General features: G+C 43.4%; 1 protein-coding gene across 2 annotated transcripts in view; it reads left to right on the top strand.

The window, feature by feature from the left end:
- Window positions 1–21395, top strand: part of LOC137380919 (leucine-rich glioma-inactivated protein 1-like) — a 51356-nt gene extending 29961 nt beyond the window's left edge. For both annotated transcript variants that reach the window (XM_068053329.1, XM_068053328.1), the window contains 3 exons: window positions 16431–16600; window positions 18675–18839; window positions 18925–21395. In XM_068053329.1, coding sequence (XP_067909430.1) covers window positions 16431–16600; window positions 18675–18839; window positions 18925–19745 — 1156 coding nt within the window. In that variant the 3' untranslated portion in view covers window positions 19746–21395. The remainder of the gene's footprint in view (window positions 1–16430; window positions 16601–18674; window positions 18840–18924) is intronic.
- Window positions 21396–22552: the final 1157 nt, after the last annotated feature.

Below are 22552 nucleotides of genomic sequence, written 5' to 3'. Positions count from 1 at the left end.
TAGTACCTCGCCCATTTCCTCTGGCTCCACACATCGATTCCCTCCTCTGACCTTGAATGGGCCAAACCTTTCCCTGGTTACCCTCTTGCTCTTTATATAGGTATAAAAAACCTTGGGATTCTCCTTAATCCTGTTTGCCAATGACTTTTCATGACCCCTTTTAGCCTTCCTGACTCCTTGCTTAAGTTCCTTCCTACTTTCTTTATATTCCTCAAGGGCTTCGTCTGTTCCCAGCCTTCGAGCCCTTCCGAATGCTTTCTTTTTCTTTTTGACTAGGCTCACAATATCCCGCGTTATCCAAGGTTCCTGAAACTTGCCAAACTTATCCTTCTTCCTCACAGGAATATGCCGGTCCTGGATTCTAATCAACTGACGTTTGAAAGACTCCCACATGTCAGATGTTGATTTACCCTCAAACAGCCGCCCCCAATCTAAATTCTTCAGTTCCTGCCTAATATTGTTATAATTAGCCTTCCCCCAATTTAGCACCTTCACCCGAGGACTACTCTTATCCTTATCCACAAGTACCTTAAAACTTACGGAATTATGGTCACTGTTCCTGAAATGCTCCCCGACTGAGACTTCGACCACTTGGCCGGGTTCATTCCCCAATACCAGGTCCAGTATGGCCCCTTCCCTAGTTGGACTATCTACATATTGTTTCAAGAAGCTCTCCTGGATGCTCCTTACAAATTCTGCCCCATCCAAGCCCGTAGCACTAAGTGAGTCCCAGTCAATATAGGGGAAGTTAAAATCACCCACCACTACATCGAGGGCCGAAGGGCCTGTACTGCGCTGTAATGTTCCAATTCTAATTCTAATTTGTCTGCATATCTGCTCCTCTACCTCCCGCTGGCTGTTGGGAGGCCTGTAGTAAACCCCCAACATCGTGACTGCACCCTTCCTATTCCTGAGCTCTACCCATATTGCCTCGCTGCATGACCCCTCCGAGGTGTCCTCCCTCAGTACAGCTGTGATATTCTCCTTAACCAGTAATGCAACTCCCCCACCCCTTTTACATCCCCCTCTATCCTGCCTGAAGCTTCTAAATCCCGGAACATTTAGCTGTCAATCCTGTCCTTCCCTCAACCAAGTCTCTGTAATAGCAACAACATCATAGTTCCAAGTACTAATCCAAGCTCTAAGTTCATCTGCCTTACCTGTTATACTTCTCGCATTGAAACAAATGCACTTCAGACCACCAGTCCCGCTGTGCTCAGCAACATCTCCCTGCCTGCTCTTCCTCTTAGTCTTACTGGTCTTATTTACTAGTTCCCCCTCAGTTATTTCACCTGCTGTCCTACTGCTCTGGTTCCCAGCCCCCTGCCACACTAGTTTAACCCCTCCAAGTGACGCTAGCAAACCTCGCAGCCAGGATATTTGTGCCCCTCCAGTTTAGATGCAGCCCGTCCTTCTTGTACAGGTCCCATCTGTCCCAGAAGAGATCCCAATGATCCAGATATCTGAAACCCTCCCTCCTACACCAGCTGTTCAGCCACGTGTTTAGCTGCACTATCTTCCTATTCCTAGCGTCACTGACACGTGGCACAGGGAGTAATCCCGAGATTACAACCCTAGAGGTCCTGTCTTTTAACTTTCTACCTAACTCCCTGAACTCCCCCTGCAGGACCTCGTCACACTTCCTGCCTATGTCATTAGTACTGATGTGTACTACAACCTCTGGCTGTTCACCCTCCTCCTTCGGAATGCCCCCTGTCCGTTCAGAGATATCTTTGACCTTGGCACCAGGGAGGCAATATACCATCCTGGAGTCTCTTTCACGTCCACAGAAGCGCCTATCTGTGCCCCTGACAATAAAGTCCCCTATAACCATTGCTCTTCTGCGCTTTGCCCCTCTCTGCTGAACAACAGTGCCAGCTGTGGTGCCACTGCTCTGGCTGCTGCTGTTGTTATCCCCTGATAGGCCATCCCCCCCAACAGTATCCAAAATGGTATACTTGTTAGAGAGTGGGATCGCCACAGGAGATTCTTGCACTGACTGCCTGCCCCTTCTCGCAGTGGTGCAGTGGTTAGCACCGCAGCCTCACAGCTCCAGGGACCCGGGTTCGATTCCGGGTACTGCCTGTGTGGAGTTTGCAAGTTCTCCCTGTGTCTGCGTGGGTTTTCTCCGGGTGCTCCGGTTTCCTCCCACAAGCCAAAAGACTTGCAGGTTGGTAGGTAAATTGGCCATTATAAATTGTCACTAGTATAGGTAGGTGGTAGGGAAATATAGGGACAGGTGGGGATGTTTGGTAGGAATATGGGATTAGTGTAGGATTAGTATAAATGGGTGGTTGATGTTCGGCACAGACTCGGTGGGCCGAAGGGCCTGTTTCAGTGCTGTATCTCTAATCTAATCTAATCTAATCTAATCTCTCTGCCTGCACCTTGGGTGTAACTACTTCTCTAAAACTCCTGTCTATGACGCTTTCTGCCACCTGCATGCTCCTAAGTGCATCCAATTGCTGCTCCAACCGATCAAAGCGGGCTGTGAGGAGCTGCAATTGGGTACACTTCCTGCAGATGTAGTTATCTGGAACGCTGGAAGCGTCATGGACTTCCCACATCTCTCAGGTGAAGCACTTCACCCCTCTAACTGACATTTCTAGCACTAATTAATAAATTAATTTAAAATAAATAATAATATACTTATTAAACCCTTACTAAATTAAATTACAATTAACTGTATGGTCCCTAGTGCTAGATTTCTACTATAAATATTAAATGCTAAATACAGTAATTTCCTCCCTCCGGTTTAGTTACTCCTCTACTTATTAATTAATTAGTTAATTAGGGTTTTAATCCATTTTAATCAATGTTTTAATTTCCAATTCAGTACAGTTTCCCTACCAGCCAATCAGGTCACAGCTTTCCTGTGATTTCACTTTTTCAGTTTTTTTTAGTTTTTTTTCTGTTTTTTTAGTTTTTCATTTTTTTTACCGAAAACTTGCAAACAACCTGTGAAGCAGTGAAATCTGGCTCTCTGAACAAGTGCTCTGAACACAAACCTTTCACATAGGCAGCCCACTAACTATGCAGTTTTACTGTTTAAAGGCTTTCCAGCCTATCGGATTCAATGATCAACAGCTCCCCATTGTGCTGTCACATTGTTGACGCTGGTGAATTTCACACAGCTCAGGAAACCCATTTGCTGGCTGTCAACACTAGAATCCTGGGTTAAATCCACAATTAATTGACTATTTAAATTACTTAGCCGACAGCAATATACCATTGAGAAAGAATGGCTCTGTGAGAAGGATACATCATCCGTGACTAACTAAGAATGTTAAGGATGGTATCAAATTGAAAGAAAAGGCATACAATACTGCGAAGATTAGTGTTAGACCAGAAGATTGGGAAAATTTTAGAAACCAGCAAAGAAATTAGAATGAGAGTAAAGTAGCAAGAAATACAAAAACAGACAGTAAGAGCTTCTACAAGTATTTAAAAAGGAAGAGAGTAGCTAAAGTAAACTTTGGTCTCCTAGAGGATGAGACTGGGAATTAATAATGGGAAACAAGGAAATGGCAAAGACTTTGAACGAGTATTTTGTTTCTGACTTCATGGAAGAAGACACAAAAAATATCCCAAGAATAGTAGAAAATCAAGAGCAAAAGGGAGGGAGGAACTTCAAACAATCACTATCACTAGACTAAAGGCTGACAAGTCCCCTGGACCTGATAGCCTTTATCCTAGGGTCTTAAAAGAAGTGGCTGCAGAGATAGTTGGTTGTAATCTTCCATAATTCCCTCGATTCTGGAAAGGTCCCAGTGGATTGGAAAACTGCAAATGTAGCACCTCTATTCAAGAAAGAAGGAATACAGGAAGCAGGAACCTATAGGCCAGTTAGCCTAACATCTGTCTTTGGGACAATGCTGGAATCCATTATTAAGGAAGTAGTAACAGGACATTTAGAAAATCATAACACAATCAGGCAGTCAACATGATTTTGTGAAAGGAAAATCGTGTTTGACAAATTTATTAGAGTTCTTTGAGGATGTAACAAGCAGGTTGGATAAAATAGAACCAGTCGATGTAGAGTAATTGGATTTCCAAAAGGCATTCGATAAGGTGCCACATAAAAGGGTACTGCACCAAATAGGAGCTCATGGTTTCGGGAGTAATATATTCTCATGGATTGAGGATTGGCTAACTAACAGGAAACAGAGAGTCGGGATAAATGGGTCATTTTCAGGTTGGTAAACTGTAACAAGTGGGGTGCCACAAGGATCAGTTCTGGGGCCTCAAGTATTTGCAATCTATATTAATGTGTTGGATGATGGGTCTATTGTAACCAAATTTGCTGACAATACAAAGATAAGTAGGAAAGCCAATTGTGAGGTGCACACAAAGGGCTGCATTTTATTATGATATTATTGCTATCACAAAGACATGGTTGAGGGAAGGGCAGGACTGGCAGCTTAATATTCCAGGGTATAGAATCTTTAGGCGTGACGGGGTGGGGGGAGGGTGTAAAAGAGGAGGTGGCATTGCACTATTGATCAAGGAGTCAATTACTGCAGTAAGGAGGTATGATATCGTAGAAGGTTCCTCAAATGAGGCCATATGGGTAGAACTTAAAAACAAAAAGGGGGCAATCACTTTGCTGGGAGTGTACTACAGGCCTCCAAACAGTCAGGGAGAGATTAGAGAAGCAGATATGTAGGCTAATCTCAAAGAGGTGTATAAGTAATAGGGTAATAACAGGGGATTTCAACTTCTCCAATATTAACTGGGATAGTCTTAGGGCAAAAGGCTTAAAGGGGGTAGAATTCTTAAAAGCACATCCAGGAGAGCTTTTTGAGCCAGCACGTAGAAAGTCCTACAAGAGAAGGTACTGGACCTAATCTTGGGGAATGAGGCTGGGCAAGCAGTAGAAGTGTCAGTGGGGGAGCATTTCGGGGATAGTGACCATAACTCTGTAAGATTTAAGGTAGTTATGGAACAGGACAAAGATGGACTGGAAATAAAGGTAATGATTTGGGGGAAGGTGGATTTCAATATGATAAAACGGGATCTGGCCAAAGTGGACTGGGAGCAGCTACTTGTAGCTAAGTCTACATCAGACCAGTGGGAGTCATTCAAAAAGGAAATAGTGAGAGTTTAGGGCCAACATGTACCTGTTAAGGTGAAGGGTAGGACCAACAAGTCCAGGGAACCCTGGATGTTAAGGGATATAGAGGATTGGATAAGGAAAAAAAGGAGGCTTATGGCAGATTCAGAGGGTGGAAACAGCGGAGGCACTAGAGGAGTATAGAAAGTGTAAAGGGGTACTTTAAAAAGTAATTAGGAGAGTGAAGAGGGGACATGTTAAAACACTGGCGGGCAAGATAAAGGAAATCCCAAGGTGCTTTACAAGTATATTAAGGGCAAGAGGATAACCAGGGAAAGAGTGGGGCCCATTAGGGACCAAAGTGGCAATCTGTGTGTGCAGCCGGAGGACGTAGGTGAGGTTTTAAATGATTACTTTTCATCTGTGTTCACTGTGGAGAAGGACGATGTAGGTGTAGAGATCAGGGAAGGGGATTGTGATATACTTGAACAAATTAGCATTGAAAGGGAGAAGGTATCAGCGGTTTTAGCGGGCTTAAAAGGGGATAAAAGCCCAGGCCCAGATGAGGTGTATCCCAGGCTGCTATGTGAGGCAAGGGAGGAGATAGCAGGGGCTCTGACACAAATTTTCAAATCCTCTCTGGCCAAAGGAGAAGTGCCAGAGGACTGGAGGCTAGTGAATGTGGTACCATTATGCAAGTAGGGTGGTAGGGATAAACCAGGTAATTACAGGCCGGTGACATCAGTGATAAGGAAACTATTGGAAAAAATTCTGAGGGACAGGATTAATCTCCACTTGGAGAGGTAGGGATTAATCAGAGATAGTCAGCATGGCTTTGTCAGGGGGAGATCATGTCTAACAAATTTCATTGAATTTTTCGAGGAGGTGACTAGTGTGTAGATGAGGGTAAAGCAATTGATATAGTCTACATGGACTTCATTAAGGCCTTTAATAAGGTCCGGCATGGGAGATTGGTCAAAACGGTAAGAGCCCATGGGATCCAGGGCAATTTGGCAAATTGGATCCAAAATTGGCTTAGTGGCAGGAGGCAGAAGGTGATGGTCGAGGGTTGTTTCTGTGAGTGGAAGCCTGTGACCTGTGGTGTACCGCAGGGATCGGTGCTGGGACCCCTGCTGTTTGTCGTGTGCATTAATGATTTAGATGTGAATATAGGAGGTATGATCAGTAAGCTCGCAGATGACACATAAATTAGTGGTGTCGTAAATAGTGAGGAGGATAGCCTTAGATTACAGGATGATGTAGATGGGCTGGTAAGATGGACAGAGCAGTGGCAAATGGAATTTAATGCTGAGAAGTGTGAGGTGATGCATTTTGGGAGGACTAACAAGGCAAGGAAATGTACAATGGATGGTAGGACCCTAGGAAGTACAGAGGGTCCAAGGGACTTGTCCATAGATCACTGAAGGCAGCAGCACAGGTAGATAAGGAAGGCATATGGGATCCATGCCTTTATTAGCTGTGGCATAGAATATCAGAGAAGGGAGGTTATGATGGAACTGTAAAAAACGCTAGTTAGGCCACAGCTGGAGTACTTTGTACAGTTTCGGTCGCCACACTATAGGAAGGGTGTGATTGCACTGGAGAGGGTGCAGAGGAGATTCACCAGGATGTTGCCTGGGCTGGAGTATTTCAGCTATGAAGAGAGACTGGATCGGCTAGGGTTGTTTTCCTTAGAGCAGAGAAGGCTGAGGGGGGACCTGATGGAGGTATACAAAATTATGAGGTGCATCGATAGGGTAGATAGGAAGAAATTTTTTCCCTTAGTGGAGGTGTCAATAACCAGGGGGCATAGATTTAAGATAAGGGGCAGGAGGTTTAGAGGGGATTTGAGGAAAACTTTTTTCACCCAGAGGGTGGTTGGAATCTGGAACAGACTGCCTGAAGGGCTGGTAGAGGCAGGAACCCTCAAAACATTTAAGAAGTATTTAAATGAGCACTTGAAAGGCCATAACATACAAGGCTTCGGGCCAAGTGCTGGAAAATTGGATTAGAGTAGATATGCTTGATGGCCGGCGCGGACATGGTGGGCCGAAGGGCCTGTTTCTGTGCTGTATAACTCTATGACTGTATGACTGTGTGGTGAAGGAGGTCCCGGCAGTTGGCTGGAAGGTGGTGGGGGAGACCCTGCCTCGGCCCTATGTCAGACCCCTGAAGCCACTTGATGGTGGGCAGGCAATTAACAGCCTGCCATCGGGGACACTGTCCTTTTAAGGGATGAGCTCCCGCCTCCAGAGCTGACGGCCAATTGGAAACCACTGGACCTGGCCGACACCAAACGGGTCATCTTTTCCAGAATTGACTTCTTGTTTGTGTCCTAAGCTTTCGCGGTCAGATACACCAATGTCAAACTTGTGTTCTTCTCTGACCACTGCCTCCTGCTGGCCGACTGTCACTTGCAGGATGACCAAAGGGTTGGCAGAGGGACAGGGAAGCTGGATGTGAAACTGTTGACCCCAGAGAACGTTGAGGAATTCAGAAGGGATTACAAAGGTTGGAGAACCGTGAAACCCCTCTTGAGTTCCTGATACATTGGTGGGAAGCGATCAAGGTGAACATCAAAAGGTTATTCATAGTCAGAGAAGTTCAGAGGGCGAAAGAATCAGAGGGAAACGTCCCAACTCCAGAAAAGCATGCAAAATCTGCTGCTGCTGCGGTCGATAGGGATCAAGGTTAAGGAGGAACTCCAAGAGGTGAAAAGCCAGCAGGCCAGACTCTTTGCATGGAGGCCTCTAAGATCGTCTTCTGGCCCAGAGTCCGCCTTGTGGAGCAGGATGAGACGTGCTCATGCTTCTTCTTCCAAGAGGTACACAAAGAGAGCTCTGTGATCAGCAACCTGAAGGAAGAGGATGGCTTGGTAACGTCACCGCAGCCTGACATTCTAAGGATCAGCAAATCCTTTTATGCCGGGCTGTACAGCATGAAGCCCACAGGCAGCACAGCCTCCCATTCCTTCCTATCCTCTATCAGGGAGGTTTGAGATGACAGTACACAGGAGAGTCTGGACAAACCACTTATTCTGGACAAGCTGACAAAGACCGACTGGTCCTTCGAGACGAGTAAAACTCCTGGAAGCGATAGCTTACCGTTTGAGTCGTATTCAACTCTTTGGGACTGGATCGGCCCAGACCTGCTGGAAGCGTACAAGATTATGCTTCTGGCTGACAGTATGTCAGAATCCATGAGGAAAGGTATCGTCGCCCTCATCTACAAGTGGAAAGGGGAGGAAATCAGAAATTGGCGGCCCATTTCACTGCTTAACGTGGACTACAAAATTGTGTTGTAGTATATTGTAATGGAATGAGGAGATAAAGAATGAAAAGCGAAGGATGATACTAGCCATGAGCTTGGGGGATTCCTTCATTCTCCCCTTCCTCTGGGATAAGGTCATGGAGTATTAGTATCTGGTCAGAAGCAAGACAGGCAAGCAAGAGTGAGCAAAAGCCCTCTAAGGTCTGCTGCTCAGGAAATCCTATTTCTTGACCATTGTATATTCCCGATACAATATGCACTACATGCCAAGATTCCAATGTTGCTGTGCAGCATGAAGTATAACTTTGCTTCTTTTGTGTTTCGCTACCAGTGTGTATAGTACCTAAGGAGCAATAGTCCTGGATGCATATTGGCCTTATAGTTACTAGTTTGGTAATGCAATTCAGCATTCTATCACTTTGTTGATTGCTGTTGTGCAGTGATTGGACATATTGGCCAGGATTTAACACGGAGGCTGTGGCCCTGCCAGTGGCTGGAAAGTCAGGTGCGAACCCATCTCTGCCGGTCCAGGAAGCCATGATGCAATTTTGCATGGCTCAGGCAATTAGGTACCTGAGGTCGTGGCTTCTGCCTCTTTGAGGCAGGATGTCCCACCTCCAAGAACTGCCAAACAGAGGACCGGCAGCTCTTCAATCCCAGCAATGCCACCGACAGCAGTGGCCACTGTTGGCACTGTACCTGGCCCCAGACCCAGCCAGTGATGGAGGCCCAGAGTTCAGGTAAGTGGGGCGAGCTTGCTCGGGTGATCGGGGGAGGTGTGGGAGGGGGTATTAAGCTGGGGCGGCCCTTACCCTTGGGGGTGCCTGAGCCACATGGTGTGTGAATCCCTCCCAGCAGCAGTGGGAAGAGGCCCATATGTGGCCCTTAATTAGCCACCTAAAACCTCAATTAGCCCAAGGGCAGGTGAGCCCCTCAACACCCACCCCACCATCCCACACAATTTGATGCCCCCTCTCCATCCTGCCTGCCAGCCTGCTCCCAGAGGGTCGCAAAATTCTGGCCATTGTGCCAATTAAAACCCCTCTTTCAACATCATCTTTAACTATTTCAACACCATTCAGCAAACTTATGTCACCTATTCTTTACTTGCTATGCGCAGCACTTTATACTTGGCCGTACTAAATTTCCTCCACAATGTTCCGCCCACTTCCATACTTTTCCCAACTTATTTCCTTTCGTTCCTGGACTGTCTAAGTCAAGTGCATCTCCTAGTTTGGTAGCCTGTGTTAGTTTAATCTGTTTGCATTGAGCGTCTGAATCAAATTCATTCACGCAAATTGGAAACATAGATCGTGCCTTTCCCAACTTCACATAACTCCTCTAAAAAGTGTCTATTCCTTCCTAACTTTCCACCAACCTCTTATTCATTCGCATTTTTTTTACTCTGAACCTTCACCACTTTAAATTTAAATAAAACTCTGACAAATGTCATAAAGGTCATTTAGAAGCCTAAGTACATTATGTCATAAGGCTTTACACAGTCTTTTTAAGATGTAATTGCTTCAAAAATGTTAAAGTAATAGTCAGACAGGAACTTTGCTTTCTGAATAGTTTTGGTTAATAAAGATTTTCTCTGTTGCTCAAGATATGTCTGGATGCCCAGTAATGATGTGCCATGAGATGTACCATTGCTTTGGCTCTTTATCTGGATATCTTTTCAGAGATCAGAAAACTTCTTCAATAAATTATCCTAGGTGCAGTGGACCTTGGAAATAGAATTCACCTCCTCTCTTATGTTGTGTCATGCCTGGCTTCTAGGAGTTTTCCTCCAATTCAAAGAGCAGATTTCTGCTTTGCTGTACCCCATCAAATAATGATTGTAAGGCATAATTTTCTCAGTGAAGTTTTCTTAACTATACCTGCTCAATCTTTTGGCAAGTAGTATTACCGAACAGTTTTCTCAGTATTTATGCTGCTTAGGTAAGGTATTGTGTAGGCCCCCACCTGCCAAGGATGAGGCATTATTTATTTTGCCACATGGACATTGAAATTTCAAATTGTTGCTAGGAAGAAGAGAAGGCCTGTTACAAGGACTGGCAGACCTTGGTTGGAAAAAATACATTTTCATATGAACAGACAGTACTTGGGGAACAAAGGAGGTATCCCCTGCTCCAATACAATCCACAAATGGACGTGGTCAAACCAGTTAGTCACATGACTAACCTGCTTGGCAGTCTGGGGTTTTTTCTGAATTGGAGTTTGAACTGAGAGTCTGCAGAAAGCTGAATGCTCCTGGATTGAAGCAGACCTCCTCTCCTGTCTGTCTGCTCCCATCTCTTTCTCCCGGAACTCCAAAACCCACTGAAGACACATGGACCGCAAGAGAGAAAAGTCTCCTACAGTGAACATGGTTTAAGAAGAATACTAAGCCCCAACGAAAAGTAAGATCAACCTACAATCAAGGACTCTACAGTGAGTTTGAAGAACCGTAACAACAACTCTTCAGATATTGCCTCAAACGTTTCCCCTTTAATTTTTCTTTTGCTCTTTCTGTCCCCTGTCTGCATGTGTGTATCGCGTTTAGGTGCTAGCGTGGGGCGCTGCATGTATCCGTAGGTATTACCTGAATTGGAGTATAAGTTTAATAAATTTCACTTTTCTTTTTTAAACCTGAGAAAACCTATTGTGTTGGTTTCTTGCCTTATAATTGGAAAGCGGTGAACAAGGATTCACCAAGGGGGAGCTAAAAACACAATGTGTTTAAAATTAAACCCTGTTATAGTAAGACCAGGTGAAAGCTGAAAGGGGACCCTAGATATCTTTCTCACTTGGTCGTAACAGAAATTTGGGTGCTAGCATCCGGAATTGACCCACAGACAAACAAGAGAAATTGGATGTGGAAAGCCAAATTGTTCCCAAACAAAATAGAGCAAGATTAATACAGGTTTTCTTGTGCTTGTGTGTGCTTGAATACTACCATGCCTGCAACTGAAGCTAGTAGCTCTCCAAGCCAGGTTGAAGTAACTTGGGATAAGTTAAAAGCACTGTCTATGGAGGAGCTGAGAAAATTGACTGTGCATTGTGGGATCACTGTACGTGGCAAGGCTAGGAAGTCTGAACTCCTAAGGCTAGTGGCCAACCATTTTTTCCCTTGAATCTGAAGAAGCAGAAACAGGGTTAGAAGCAGACCCAGACAGGGTACTGCTAGCAAAGATACAATTGGAACAAAGGAAACTTGAATTAGAGAAGAGGGAGAAAGAGAGAGCCTTCCAGAAGGAATGTGAAGTAAATGAAAGACAGGAGAAGGAACGAAAGGGAGAGGAGAGAGAGAGAGAGAAAGACTATTCCAGAAAGAATGCAAAGAAAGAGAGCTGAAGTGGCTTGAGTTAACTAGGGGGCGACAGAGTAACCCCAGTGAAAGCATGGCCAATATGGAGGAGCATAATTCAGGGCTGGGTACAAAATTGTTAAAACTAGCTCAGCTAACTCCAAAATTCAATGAGGAAGAATGTGGAGGTATTTTTTGTGTTCTTTGAGAAACTGGCAAGGCAGCTAAAATAGTCAGCTGAGACCTAGTCTCTTTTACTACAAAGCAAGCTAACTGGAAAAACCCATTAGGTTTATTCCCTGTTGCCAGATGAGAGATCATCAAATTATGAACTGACCAAAAATGCTATCCTCGAGGCATCTGAATTAGTACCCAAAGCCTATCGCCAAAAGTTTAGAACCCTCAAGAAGCAAGCTAATCAAACTTATCTGAAGTTTGAAAGAAGTAAGCAGCTGGCTTTTGACCAGTGGCTGAGGGCTCTTAACGTACAGCTCAGCTATGAGAATCTCAGAGAAGTAATTCTGTTTGAAGAATTTAAACACTCTCTCACTCTCCATAAAGACCCATGTAGAGGAGCAGTGGGTCCAGAGAGCCCGGCAAGCGGCCATTCTGGCCGAAGAGTTTGCTTTAATTTATCTTAGTTTCCCAGGGGAGAACCTTTCCTACTCACCTCCACAAATCTGAAAAGGACAATGGTTGGGAAGGTGATAGGAGCCCAAATAGTCCTGGGAGAGAAAGAAAAGCAGGAGACACAGGGAGTCCTCCTCTAGCCAAAAGGGAAGGTGCTGTGAGCAGTAAGAGTGAGACCCAGATAGCTGTGTACTTCCATTGTAATAAAGCAGGGCATTTAAAAGCTGACTGCTGGAAACTAAAGGGAAAACCTGTAGGGTTAATCAGGGCACACCCGCTCAGTGAAGAAGGGAGTCTGATGGAAAGCACAGCAGAACAAGCTGTGGCTTTAACCACAGTAAGAGTGAGACCCAGGAAGCTTACGGCTGCAAGTGCAGGAACATGTAATAGGATTTCTGAAGGTTATCAAGGTTTTATGTCTGAAGGGAAAGGAACCCCATACCCCTCAAGTGGGGCAAGCAAGCCCATAGTAAGACTCAGGGACACAGGGGCCACGATCCCTTTTTTCTGGGAAAAGGCCTGACCTTTCCCCCAGAGAGTGCAACAAACACCAGAATGGTGGTGAATGATATTGGAGAGCAGTGTTTGCCTGTACCTGTTCACGGGGTGCACCTGGAGTGCAACCTAATTTCAGGACTGGTGACCGTAGGGATTGTCCCTAGTTTGCCTCTGGATGGGCTTGACCTGCTCCTAGGTAATGATCTGGCGGGGGTGAAGGTGGTAGTACCGCCCCCCCTCCCCATCCCAGTAGTGAAAGAAAGATCGCAGGAGGTCAGAGAGACAGGGCAGTGGCGGGAGACGGACCCCTGCAGTTTCCCTGAGTGTGTAGTGGATCAGGCCATGATCAAATCAGCTCCCTTAGAGGAGACTGAATTAGCACTGCTGGCAGATGACCAGGTCTGTCTGTTTGAGATTTTCTTTGGAATGTTAGGAGACCCCGTGAATGAATTAAATGGATTTTCCCTAGCTGAGGCTCAGTGAGCCGACCCAGCACTGCGCGAGTTAGCGCAGGCTTTCCAGTCTGAAAGTGAAGCAGATGGAGTCCCTGATTGCTACTATTTAAAGAATGAGGTACTGATGAGGAAATGGAGTTCTCCTCACAGACCTGAGAGCAAGGAGTGGACAGTAGTTCACCAGTTAGTGGTGTCGCAGAGGTACTGGACAGAAATATTAAGAAGGGCCCACGAGACTACAGTGGCTGTACATGCTGGTATACGAAAGACCAAAGCCCACATAAGACAGCAGTTTGACTGGCCAAAACGCCACAAAGATGTGGTGGAGTACTGCAAGAGTTGCCACATGTGCCAGGTTGCGGGGAAACCCCAACCTACAGTGAAACCTGCACCCCTAAGTCCTGTCCCGTGTTAGGAGGACCCTCCAGCAGACGGCTGCTGAACTGTAAGGGACCCCCGCCAAGAACAAAAAGGGACAGGCTGGCAAAAGGTTAGACAGGGAAGGGGAAAAAGTGACCAAGAGGACAGGTTAAAGGAAGTCCAGGAGGAATCCCGAATGAAAACCCTCACTGTCCGGTCAGCCAACCCCGACAAAGATGAATGGTTAGACTCCACATCCTCCTACGTAAATGCGAACACAAGAAGCACCCCACCAGAGTTGCTAATCGCATTTACAGGAACCCCTACGGGGCAGAGAAACCATGAGGGTAATGCCTCACCTAGTCGAAGTGCCACAGGGGCGTGCAGTAGAGTCTACACAAATACCTGCGGGTAAGAGTGTCCCAGAGGACAAAGGGGAGATTAGCAAAGAGTCCTCCCCCACAGTCTGAACCAAAGAGAACAACCCATCCCCCAAAGTCAAAAGCCTTTGCATGACCCAGCAAAGCACTGAAAGAGCATTCAGGATTGACTCTCTTGGAAAAAATTCCAATTTAGGGCTAATTAAATCTAACTTCTCCCCCCACCCCTTGGCAGACCTGAACAGGAACAAGACCCTAGACAGTCATGGCAATGGACAAACTGAAGAAAAACGTCCCCGAAGAACCACATGTTTATTGGGATGGCAAAAAGGGGGCAATTAAAGCAGCACTGGCACCAAGAGAAAACAGGCTGTAGTAAGTTTTAGGATTTATGAATAAATGGGAATGAATGAGAGAAATGCATGATTTTCTGTATCTTATATTTTCTGTCAGCCCATTTAATGAAATGCGCTTTTCTCAAATTGCATTTTGTTCCCCTGGGTGTGGAGGTGTCATGCAGGCCCCCACCTGCCAAGGATGAGGCATTATTAATTTCACCACATGGATATTGAAGTTTCAAATTGTTGCTGGGAAGAAGAGAAGGCCTGTTACAAGGACTGGCAGATCTTGGTTGGAAAAAATACATATGCATATTAACAGACAGTATTTGGGGAACAAAGGAGGTATCCCCTGCTCCAATACAATCCACAAATGGACGTGGTCAAACCAGTTAGTCACATGACTAACCTGCTTGGCAGTCTGGGTTTTTTTCTGAATTGGGGTTTGAACTGAGAATCTGCAGAAAGCTGAATGTTCCTGGATTGAAGCAGACCTCCTCTCCTGTCTGTCTGCCCCCATCTCTTTCTCCCAGAACTCCAAAACCCACTGAAGATACATAGACCGCAAGAGAGAAAAGTCTCCTACAGCAAACAAGATTTAAGAAGAATACTGGGCCCCAATGAAAAGTAAGATCTACCTACAATCAAGGACTCTACAGTGAGCTCGAAGATAGTAACAACAACTCTTCAGATATTGCCTCAAACTCTTTCCACTTTAATTTTTCTTCCGCTCTTTCTGTCCCTATCTCCATATGTATATCACGTATGCATGCTAGCGTGGGGCGTGGCATGTATCTGTAGGCGTTAACCGAATTAGAGTTCAAGTTTAATAAATTTCACATTTCTTTAAACCTGAGAAAACCTGTTGTGCTGGTTTCTTTGCCTTATAATTGGAAAGCGGTGAACACCAAGGTGGAGCTAAAAACACAATGTGTTTAAAATAAAACCCTGTTAAAGAAAGACCTGGTGAAGGCTGAGAGGGACCTCTCAGACCTCTTTCTCACCTGGTCGTAACAAAGGAAAGAAACAACTTGCATTTATACAGTGCCTTTTAAGTCCTCAGGACATGCCAATGTGCTTTACAGCTATCTAATTACTTTTGAAGTGTGGTTACTTTTGTTTTACACATAGCAAGCTCTTACAAACAGCAATGAGATGAATGACCAGTTAATCTGTTTTGGCAATGCTGTTGAAGGATAAACATTGGCCAGGATAACTCACAAACTTTTCTTTAAATAGTGCCATTGGATCTTTTACATCCAGCTGAGTAAGCAGATAAGGCCTTGGTTTAATATCTCATCTGAAAGATATCGCTTCCAACAATGCAATATTCCCTCAGTACTGCTCTGAAGTGAGGGCTAGATTATATGCTTAAACCATGGAGTGAGGCATGAGCATGATGTTCTGAAGCATGTGAAACGAGGATCGCACTGTTGTAGGCTTGTTTAAAAAGATTAAATTCCTATCAGCAGCTTTTTGCTACTGTAATAATTATAAGATTCAAGTTAGTTAAAGCTATTCATGTAGTTAAATTAATTTTATTGATTGATTTTTATTGATACCAAAACAAAAATTATTTCAAAGAAAAAGGTTAAGAAGGACTTACATTTATAAAGTGTCTTTTGTGACCTCAAGAATCTTAAAGTGCTTTACTTTTTAAGTGCTTGTTTGAAGTGTTGTATGGGAACTCAGCAGCCAAATGTATGTACAGCAAGCTCCCACAAGCAACAATGAGATAATGTGTTTTTTTGTGATGTTGGTTGAGGGATAAATATTGGCCAAGACACCAGGGAGAACTCTTCTTCAAAATACTACCATGGAATCTTTTACATCCACCTGACAGAGCAGACAGGGCCTCAGTGTAGTGTCTCATCTGATAGATGGTACCTCCATGTCAGCCTAGATTTTGTTCTCAAGTCTCTGGATTGGGACTTGCTACTTTCTGACTTGGTGGCAAAAGTGCTACCACTGAACCATGGCTGACACCTATGTATGTGAAACAAAATTAATGGTTTAATTAATACAATAAATGCAGTATTCTCATTGCTGTTTCGAAAAGAAAAATTAAAATCATATATTAATATCAGGCATTAATATGGCAGTATTTAACTGTAATTTGTGTAATAAGTCACCAATTAAAACTGCTTTTCTTTACAGAGATCTTAGAGGCAATTCTTTCCACTGTGATTGCAAACTGAAATGGTTGGTAGGATGGTTGGATAGCACCAATGCAACAGTCGATCAGATCCGTTGTGCAAGTCCAGGGAAGTATAATGAAACAAAAATAAGCCACCTTCCACTGAAAGAATTTGACTGCTTGATTGCAGGTGATTCAATAAGACTCAAAAAATATTTTTGCATAATGATCAGTGCTGGTTTTGTAATATCCAAATTTGATTTACCCTGGATGGAGAAACTTACAGATTTCAGACAAAGGTGGGTGAACAAAAATTGATTGAGAATTTTTATTATGCTTCCCCTCTGCTTTTTATCTCTAGATGCCTGCTGTTAGCTCCCACCATCGACCTTTTTTCTGGTGGGAGGCAAGCTGATCTGGGCTGTCGATGCCTCTATAGTGATTATCAATGCTGACATAGGATTGATCAACAAAAGTACATAGTTGTAGATCTGATTTGCAGTATTTCTTTCTGCCTCCTGCAACCCCAGATGAAGCTGTCTGCTACTGTATTAATATTTTGAAGTAATTTATTTTTATTTTACCATTTTGATTCAAATTGATCATTTTAGTTAATTTAGTTTAAAACGTCTTTTTGGTAGGGGCAAAACCTCACCAGAAAATTTTAGTAGTGTCTGCCCTTTGTGGAGGTTTCCCTGTGGGACTAGGCTTGCCTAGCCCTACATTTAGGCTGGCCTGCTTCAAGAACAGCCACTTTAGCATGCGCATTTTCTGTTCTCATTCTAATATGCATTACCTTACAAGTATGTCTATTGTGTTCCTCCCTAGGGATGAGATTCTTGAGCAACTTATTAGGGATGAGTAGCTAAGGTAGTTTATTGTTACTTTCCCCACGGCTTATATCTTCACAGTATCTTTTCCCAGGTGGGCTGTACCTAAGGCTAATGAGCTCTACCTGTCTTTGATGATTGTGGTGGTTAGGAGAACTACATCCATCAGTCACAAGTATCCCGTTGGATGTCAGCCCAATATTGAGAGCTGGGTCTCCTCTTTCTGGGCCTGCCTGAAGCCGCGCCCTCTAGAGTCCAACACTCTTAGAACAAGCTATTTTTTTCTTTTTTTATGTATCTTTTATTTTGCTTTCATTTATATGTTTATAACATTATTTACTTTTTTCATCATGGTACTATAGTTTGGGTTATCTTTTGGAAAACAGTACCAAGAACAACACCAACTTGTATTTACATAGTGCCTTTAACATCGTAAAATGCCACAAGATGTGTTACCAAACAAAATTTGATACTGAGCCGCATAAGGAGATTTTAGGGCAGATGGCCAACAGTTTTGTCAAATAGGCAGGCTTAAGGAGCATCTTAAAGGAGGAAAGATATAGAGAGGTTTAGTGAGGGAATTCCAGAGCTTAAGGCCTTGGCAGCTGAAGGCATGTCGCCAATGGTGGAGCAATTAAAATCAGGAATGCTCATGAAGCCAGAATTGGAGGAGCGCAAATATCCAGAAGGTTGTAGGGCTGGAGGAGATTACAGAGACAGGGAGGGGAGAGGCCACTGAGGGATTTGAAAACAATGATGAGATTTTAAAGTTGAGTCGTTGCTTGACCAGGTACCAATATAGGTCAGCAAACACAGGGGTGATAGGTGAATGGGAGTGATGTGAGTTGGGACATGTGCAGCAGGTGGCCTCAAGTTTACAAAGGTTACAATGTGTGAGGCCAGCCAGGTGTGCATTGGAATAGTCGCGTCTGGAGGTAACAAAGGCATGGATGATGGTTTCAGCAGCAGGTGAACTGAAGCAGGGACGGAGACAGGTGATGCTACGGAGGTGGAAATAGACTGTCTTATGATGGAACGGATATGTGATCTCGGGATCAAATATGGCAGCAAGGTTGCAAACAGTCTTATTCAGCCTCAGACAGTTTCCAGGAGAGGTATGGAGTCAGTGGCTACGGAATGGAGTTGGTAGCAGTATAGAATTAGGTTGTGCATGATGCCCATTGGTGCTTCCCTAATGATCCTTTCCCTAGTGCCTAATGTTCCTTTCCTTAAGGCCAATTGGTCACAGCATTACAAAAACTCATTTCATTAAAAGGTAAACTTCAGTCAACTTGAGTATTTTAAGTTGGTGAACTAATTAAGGGAGAAGATCATACAAAATCTCAATTTTCCTGTCCTAGCGTCAGTAATGCATGAATGATTAAATTCTGATGAATGTTACATTTAATAAATGGTGTTTTTTCTTTTTCATAGATTTTGTTGTTTACCAGACCCTGAAATTTCGCTCTTTGTCAATTGAAAGCTTCACTTACATGAGCGATATTTATGTCGCAATTGCACAACCTATGGCGGGGAGCTGCAGCATCTTTGAATGGGATCATGTAGAAATGGTCTTCAGGAATTTTGACAACATTACTGGTATGAATGCCTCTCATTTAAAGTGGAAAATATCATTACTCTCTCCTTGTGCATTCTTTCTAATTTTTTTTGGATCTTTACACAGGCACTGCTACAGTATTCTGCAAACCACTGCTCATTGAAGGTCAGCTGTTTGTAGTTGTTGCTCAGCTCTTTGGCGGCTCTCACATATACAAAAGGGATATTTCTGTCAACAAGTTTATTAAAATCCAGGATATTGATGTTTTAACAATCAGAAAGCCAAATGACATTGAATCATTTCAAATAGAAGGAGAATGGTTCTTCATTATTGCTGATAGCTCCAAGGGTGGGACTACAACAGTATATAAATGGAATGGAAATGGATTTTACTCTCATCAGTCATTGCATCATTGGTACCGAGATATAGATGTGGAGTACCTTGAAATAGCTAAAAAACCTCACTTAATCTTGTTAAGTCGTTTCCAGCGCCCTATTATCTATCAGTGGAACAAAGGGAAGAGAGAATTTGTGTGGCGCACTGATATTCCTGAGACAGAAGATGTGTATGCAGTCAAACATTTTAAAATCAAAGACAATTTATATATTTGCTTAACAAGATTCCTTGGTGACTCCAGGATAATGAAATGGAATGTCTCCATGTTTGTGGAAGTACAGACATTTCCATCACGAGGATCCATGGTATTGCAGCCTCTTAAATTAAACAAATGGCAGTATGCCATTCTGGGAAATGACTACTCATTTACAGAGATTTTTCAATGGGACACAACCAAAGGAAAATTTAAGAAATTTAATGAAGTCATCATCCAGGCTCCAAGGGCATTCACTTCTGTATTGGCAGATAACCGTGAATTTTTGTTTGCCTCAAGTTTTAAAGGAAATACGCAAATATATGAACATATTATAATTGACACAAGTGCGACATAAGGCTGACTTAGATGTGTTCATGTACCAGGAGAAGACTTCTTGAAACCACAGTGAATACACATGTATAACTGGATATGATAATGAAGTTCATGCATGATTTTGCAATGCTGTATTTTAAAATGATGGCTGTTGTAATCAACATTGCAAGAAGAGCATTATTTCCTGTCACTTATCCATAATTTTACAGTAAAATAACATTTACTGCACTTGCAAGCAGATCCTCACTGAATGAACTTATTCAATTAGCACCTTTATGCAGCATCTCACCATAGGCGGGTGGGACTGTTAAGGACAGCTATCTAAACTTCTGGTATCATTCTGTTAATGTACGATCAGTTGTGTTAAAGTCACCTAAGGATGCCTTAATTCATGCAACTATGCCTTATCCTCTGATAGAGTAGCAAGTTACTGGATATCTATAAAATGGCCATTGAAACGTCACCACGTTTATGGTTAAGTGAAATATCAGATAATTATTGCTTTTTTATTGTAGATAGTAAGACCAGATACAACAAGGATAAATTGCTCAGGTCACTGTACATAGTGAAATCATAAATATGTTCTTTTTGAATGAATTTACAATGTCATTACAAATTAACCAGAGTAATTCTTTGCCATTTCATCATCCTTTCCCTTGTTCCCAGTCATTACCAGACTTAAGCCTTGAAATTACTGTTGATAATATCAGTGGATGAGTGGTTAATGCATTCATGTGACATTCCTTTGTTTACTATTTTACCGAGACTTTAACCCACTTTAAAAAATCTAGTTAATTCAGTATTAAAATAGAAGATGGAGGAGTGCTATGTGATTGCATTAATTGTTAGTCCACTGATATCACAGATAGGTTTTTGGCATTAAGGTTGTTGTAGAAATATGCATCTAAACATACTGGGTTGAATTTCTGCTGTCATTCCAAAGTTTCAATGCTCTCAGGGCTAGATGGGAGTGTGGACTTTGAGACACAAACAGATCAGCCATGATCTTATTGAATGGCGGAACAAGCTAGAGGGGCTGAATGGCCTACTTCTGCTCCTAATTTGTATGTTCGTATGTTCTTCTGCCGAAGTTATGGTGGACAAACGGGAAAACATCCATGGAAATTCACCTGCTGGGTTTTTAATAATTTCTTAATACTGCTGTATATTTTATAATGCAAAATCTCAGCCTTATTACAAATCCTTCGCCTTTGCTTCTTTTAACGTTACAAGCAGATCTCCAGCTCCTGGTCTGAAAGATATGCTTTCCTCTGAAGAGAGGGGATTCCCAACATCTGTCATATTTACAGCTGTTTTCTATTAGATTCAGATATCACTGTCAAATATCCTTATCATATAATTGCAATGTGACACTTCTCGAGATGATGATGCTAATGCTGACTTTGAGTTGGAATTCACATCATTTTGAAAGATGCATATGTGCCCCCTTAGAATTTGAATTTACTGAAAATTATAATTAAAACAGTACTTAAGAAACAACAGTAATCTTTGAGAACTAAGCCACTATTATCTACCCTATGATCAAATGCTTGCTAACCTGGCAAATACAGACCAGAAATATTTATTCACTTAATGGTTATAATGGTAAACATTAAAATGTTAGCTCATTTTTGGATTCTATTTGTAACTGTGATGTACAAATTCAAAATGACTGCCTCTGTGATAAATTAATTTACAAATGCATTTTATTAAAATATTCAATAATAAACACATCTAAATGAGACAAACTAATGGATTAACCAAGTTGATTATGATCAAAATGTACCAGAAGTAGCTTGAATAATATTAGAAATATGTGATGAACAAGGTTTCATTGTCAAAATTCTGGATTAAGGATTTCCTAAACTCTTAGTGCTGAATTTTATGAGCCCTCTGGCATTGGGGGTCTTGGTGGGGGGGCCCAGAAAATTCTTCCGGGAGAGGACCGCTACATCACCCAACACCGGGAAAGGCCCCACCGCATTTTACCGTTGGCAGCGGAGCCTTCATTTGTGTTGCTAAATCTATAAAAACAAATGTAAATAAATATACCTAGATAGGACGGCTGTCCCACGCCAATATTCCAGCCAATGGCCGGAAGTCCCGTGCCTTCCGATCCCCGTTTGGGGATTCAAGGCGAGACACTGGTGGGGAGGGGGGAGGATTTTAATTTTCTGGTTGGGAGGGGTGAGGGAGCGGGAAAACCGCTCCGATTGGTTGTGGGGATGGATGATGAAGGTCAAATGTTCTGAAGGTGGGGGTTAAAGGTTGGCATTTTCAAAAGTGGTTTTTGGAGGGGAAATGTCAATTTATTAAATGAGAACTCAGTGGGGGGGTGGGGGGGGAGAGGAAAACCAAAGATAAATTGAAATTTTCTGCACTTTCTACCAAAACGGCACCTTTAAACATGCAAATAAAAGTGAAGGGCCTGAAGCCCTTTAAAAATGGCGCTGGCACCTGCGCAGCGGCGCCGGACGCTGTTGCCTGGGACGGAGTGGCCGCCCCCGATGACATACAGGGTGCAGCCACTCTGTCCCCTCCACTTAAATAAGCTCCCACGCAAAATATCGCGGGGGCTCAGCAACGGCTGCTCCAAGCGCGAAGGCCAGCAAGATCAGAGCATGCCGCCACGATTGGTGGCGTGCTCATAAAATTCAGCCCTTAGGGTGCGTCTGTACTGCAGCTTTAATGTCTTTGAAAAGTGGTCGCCACTTTTTAGCAACACTAAGATAGCAGTGAAATGATTAACTAAGCCTGATCTTTCTCCAGAGAGAAGCAATATGAGGCTTCTAACTGATCCCATTGGCAGAGGTCAAGAAACAGAGGACA

The sequence above is a fragment of the Heterodontus francisci genome, chromosome 20 (genome assembly GCF_036365525.1).
Source record: "Heterodontus francisci isolate sHetFra1 chromosome 20, sHetFra1.hap1, whole genome shotgun sequence".
In the NCBI taxonomy this organism is placed as follows: domain Eukaryota; kingdom Metazoa; phylum Chordata; class Chondrichthyes; order Heterodontiformes; family Heterodontidae; genus Heterodontus; species Heterodontus francisci.
Note: the sequence above shows the minus strand (reverse complement) of the source record. Positions and strands in the feature narration are given on the sequence as shown.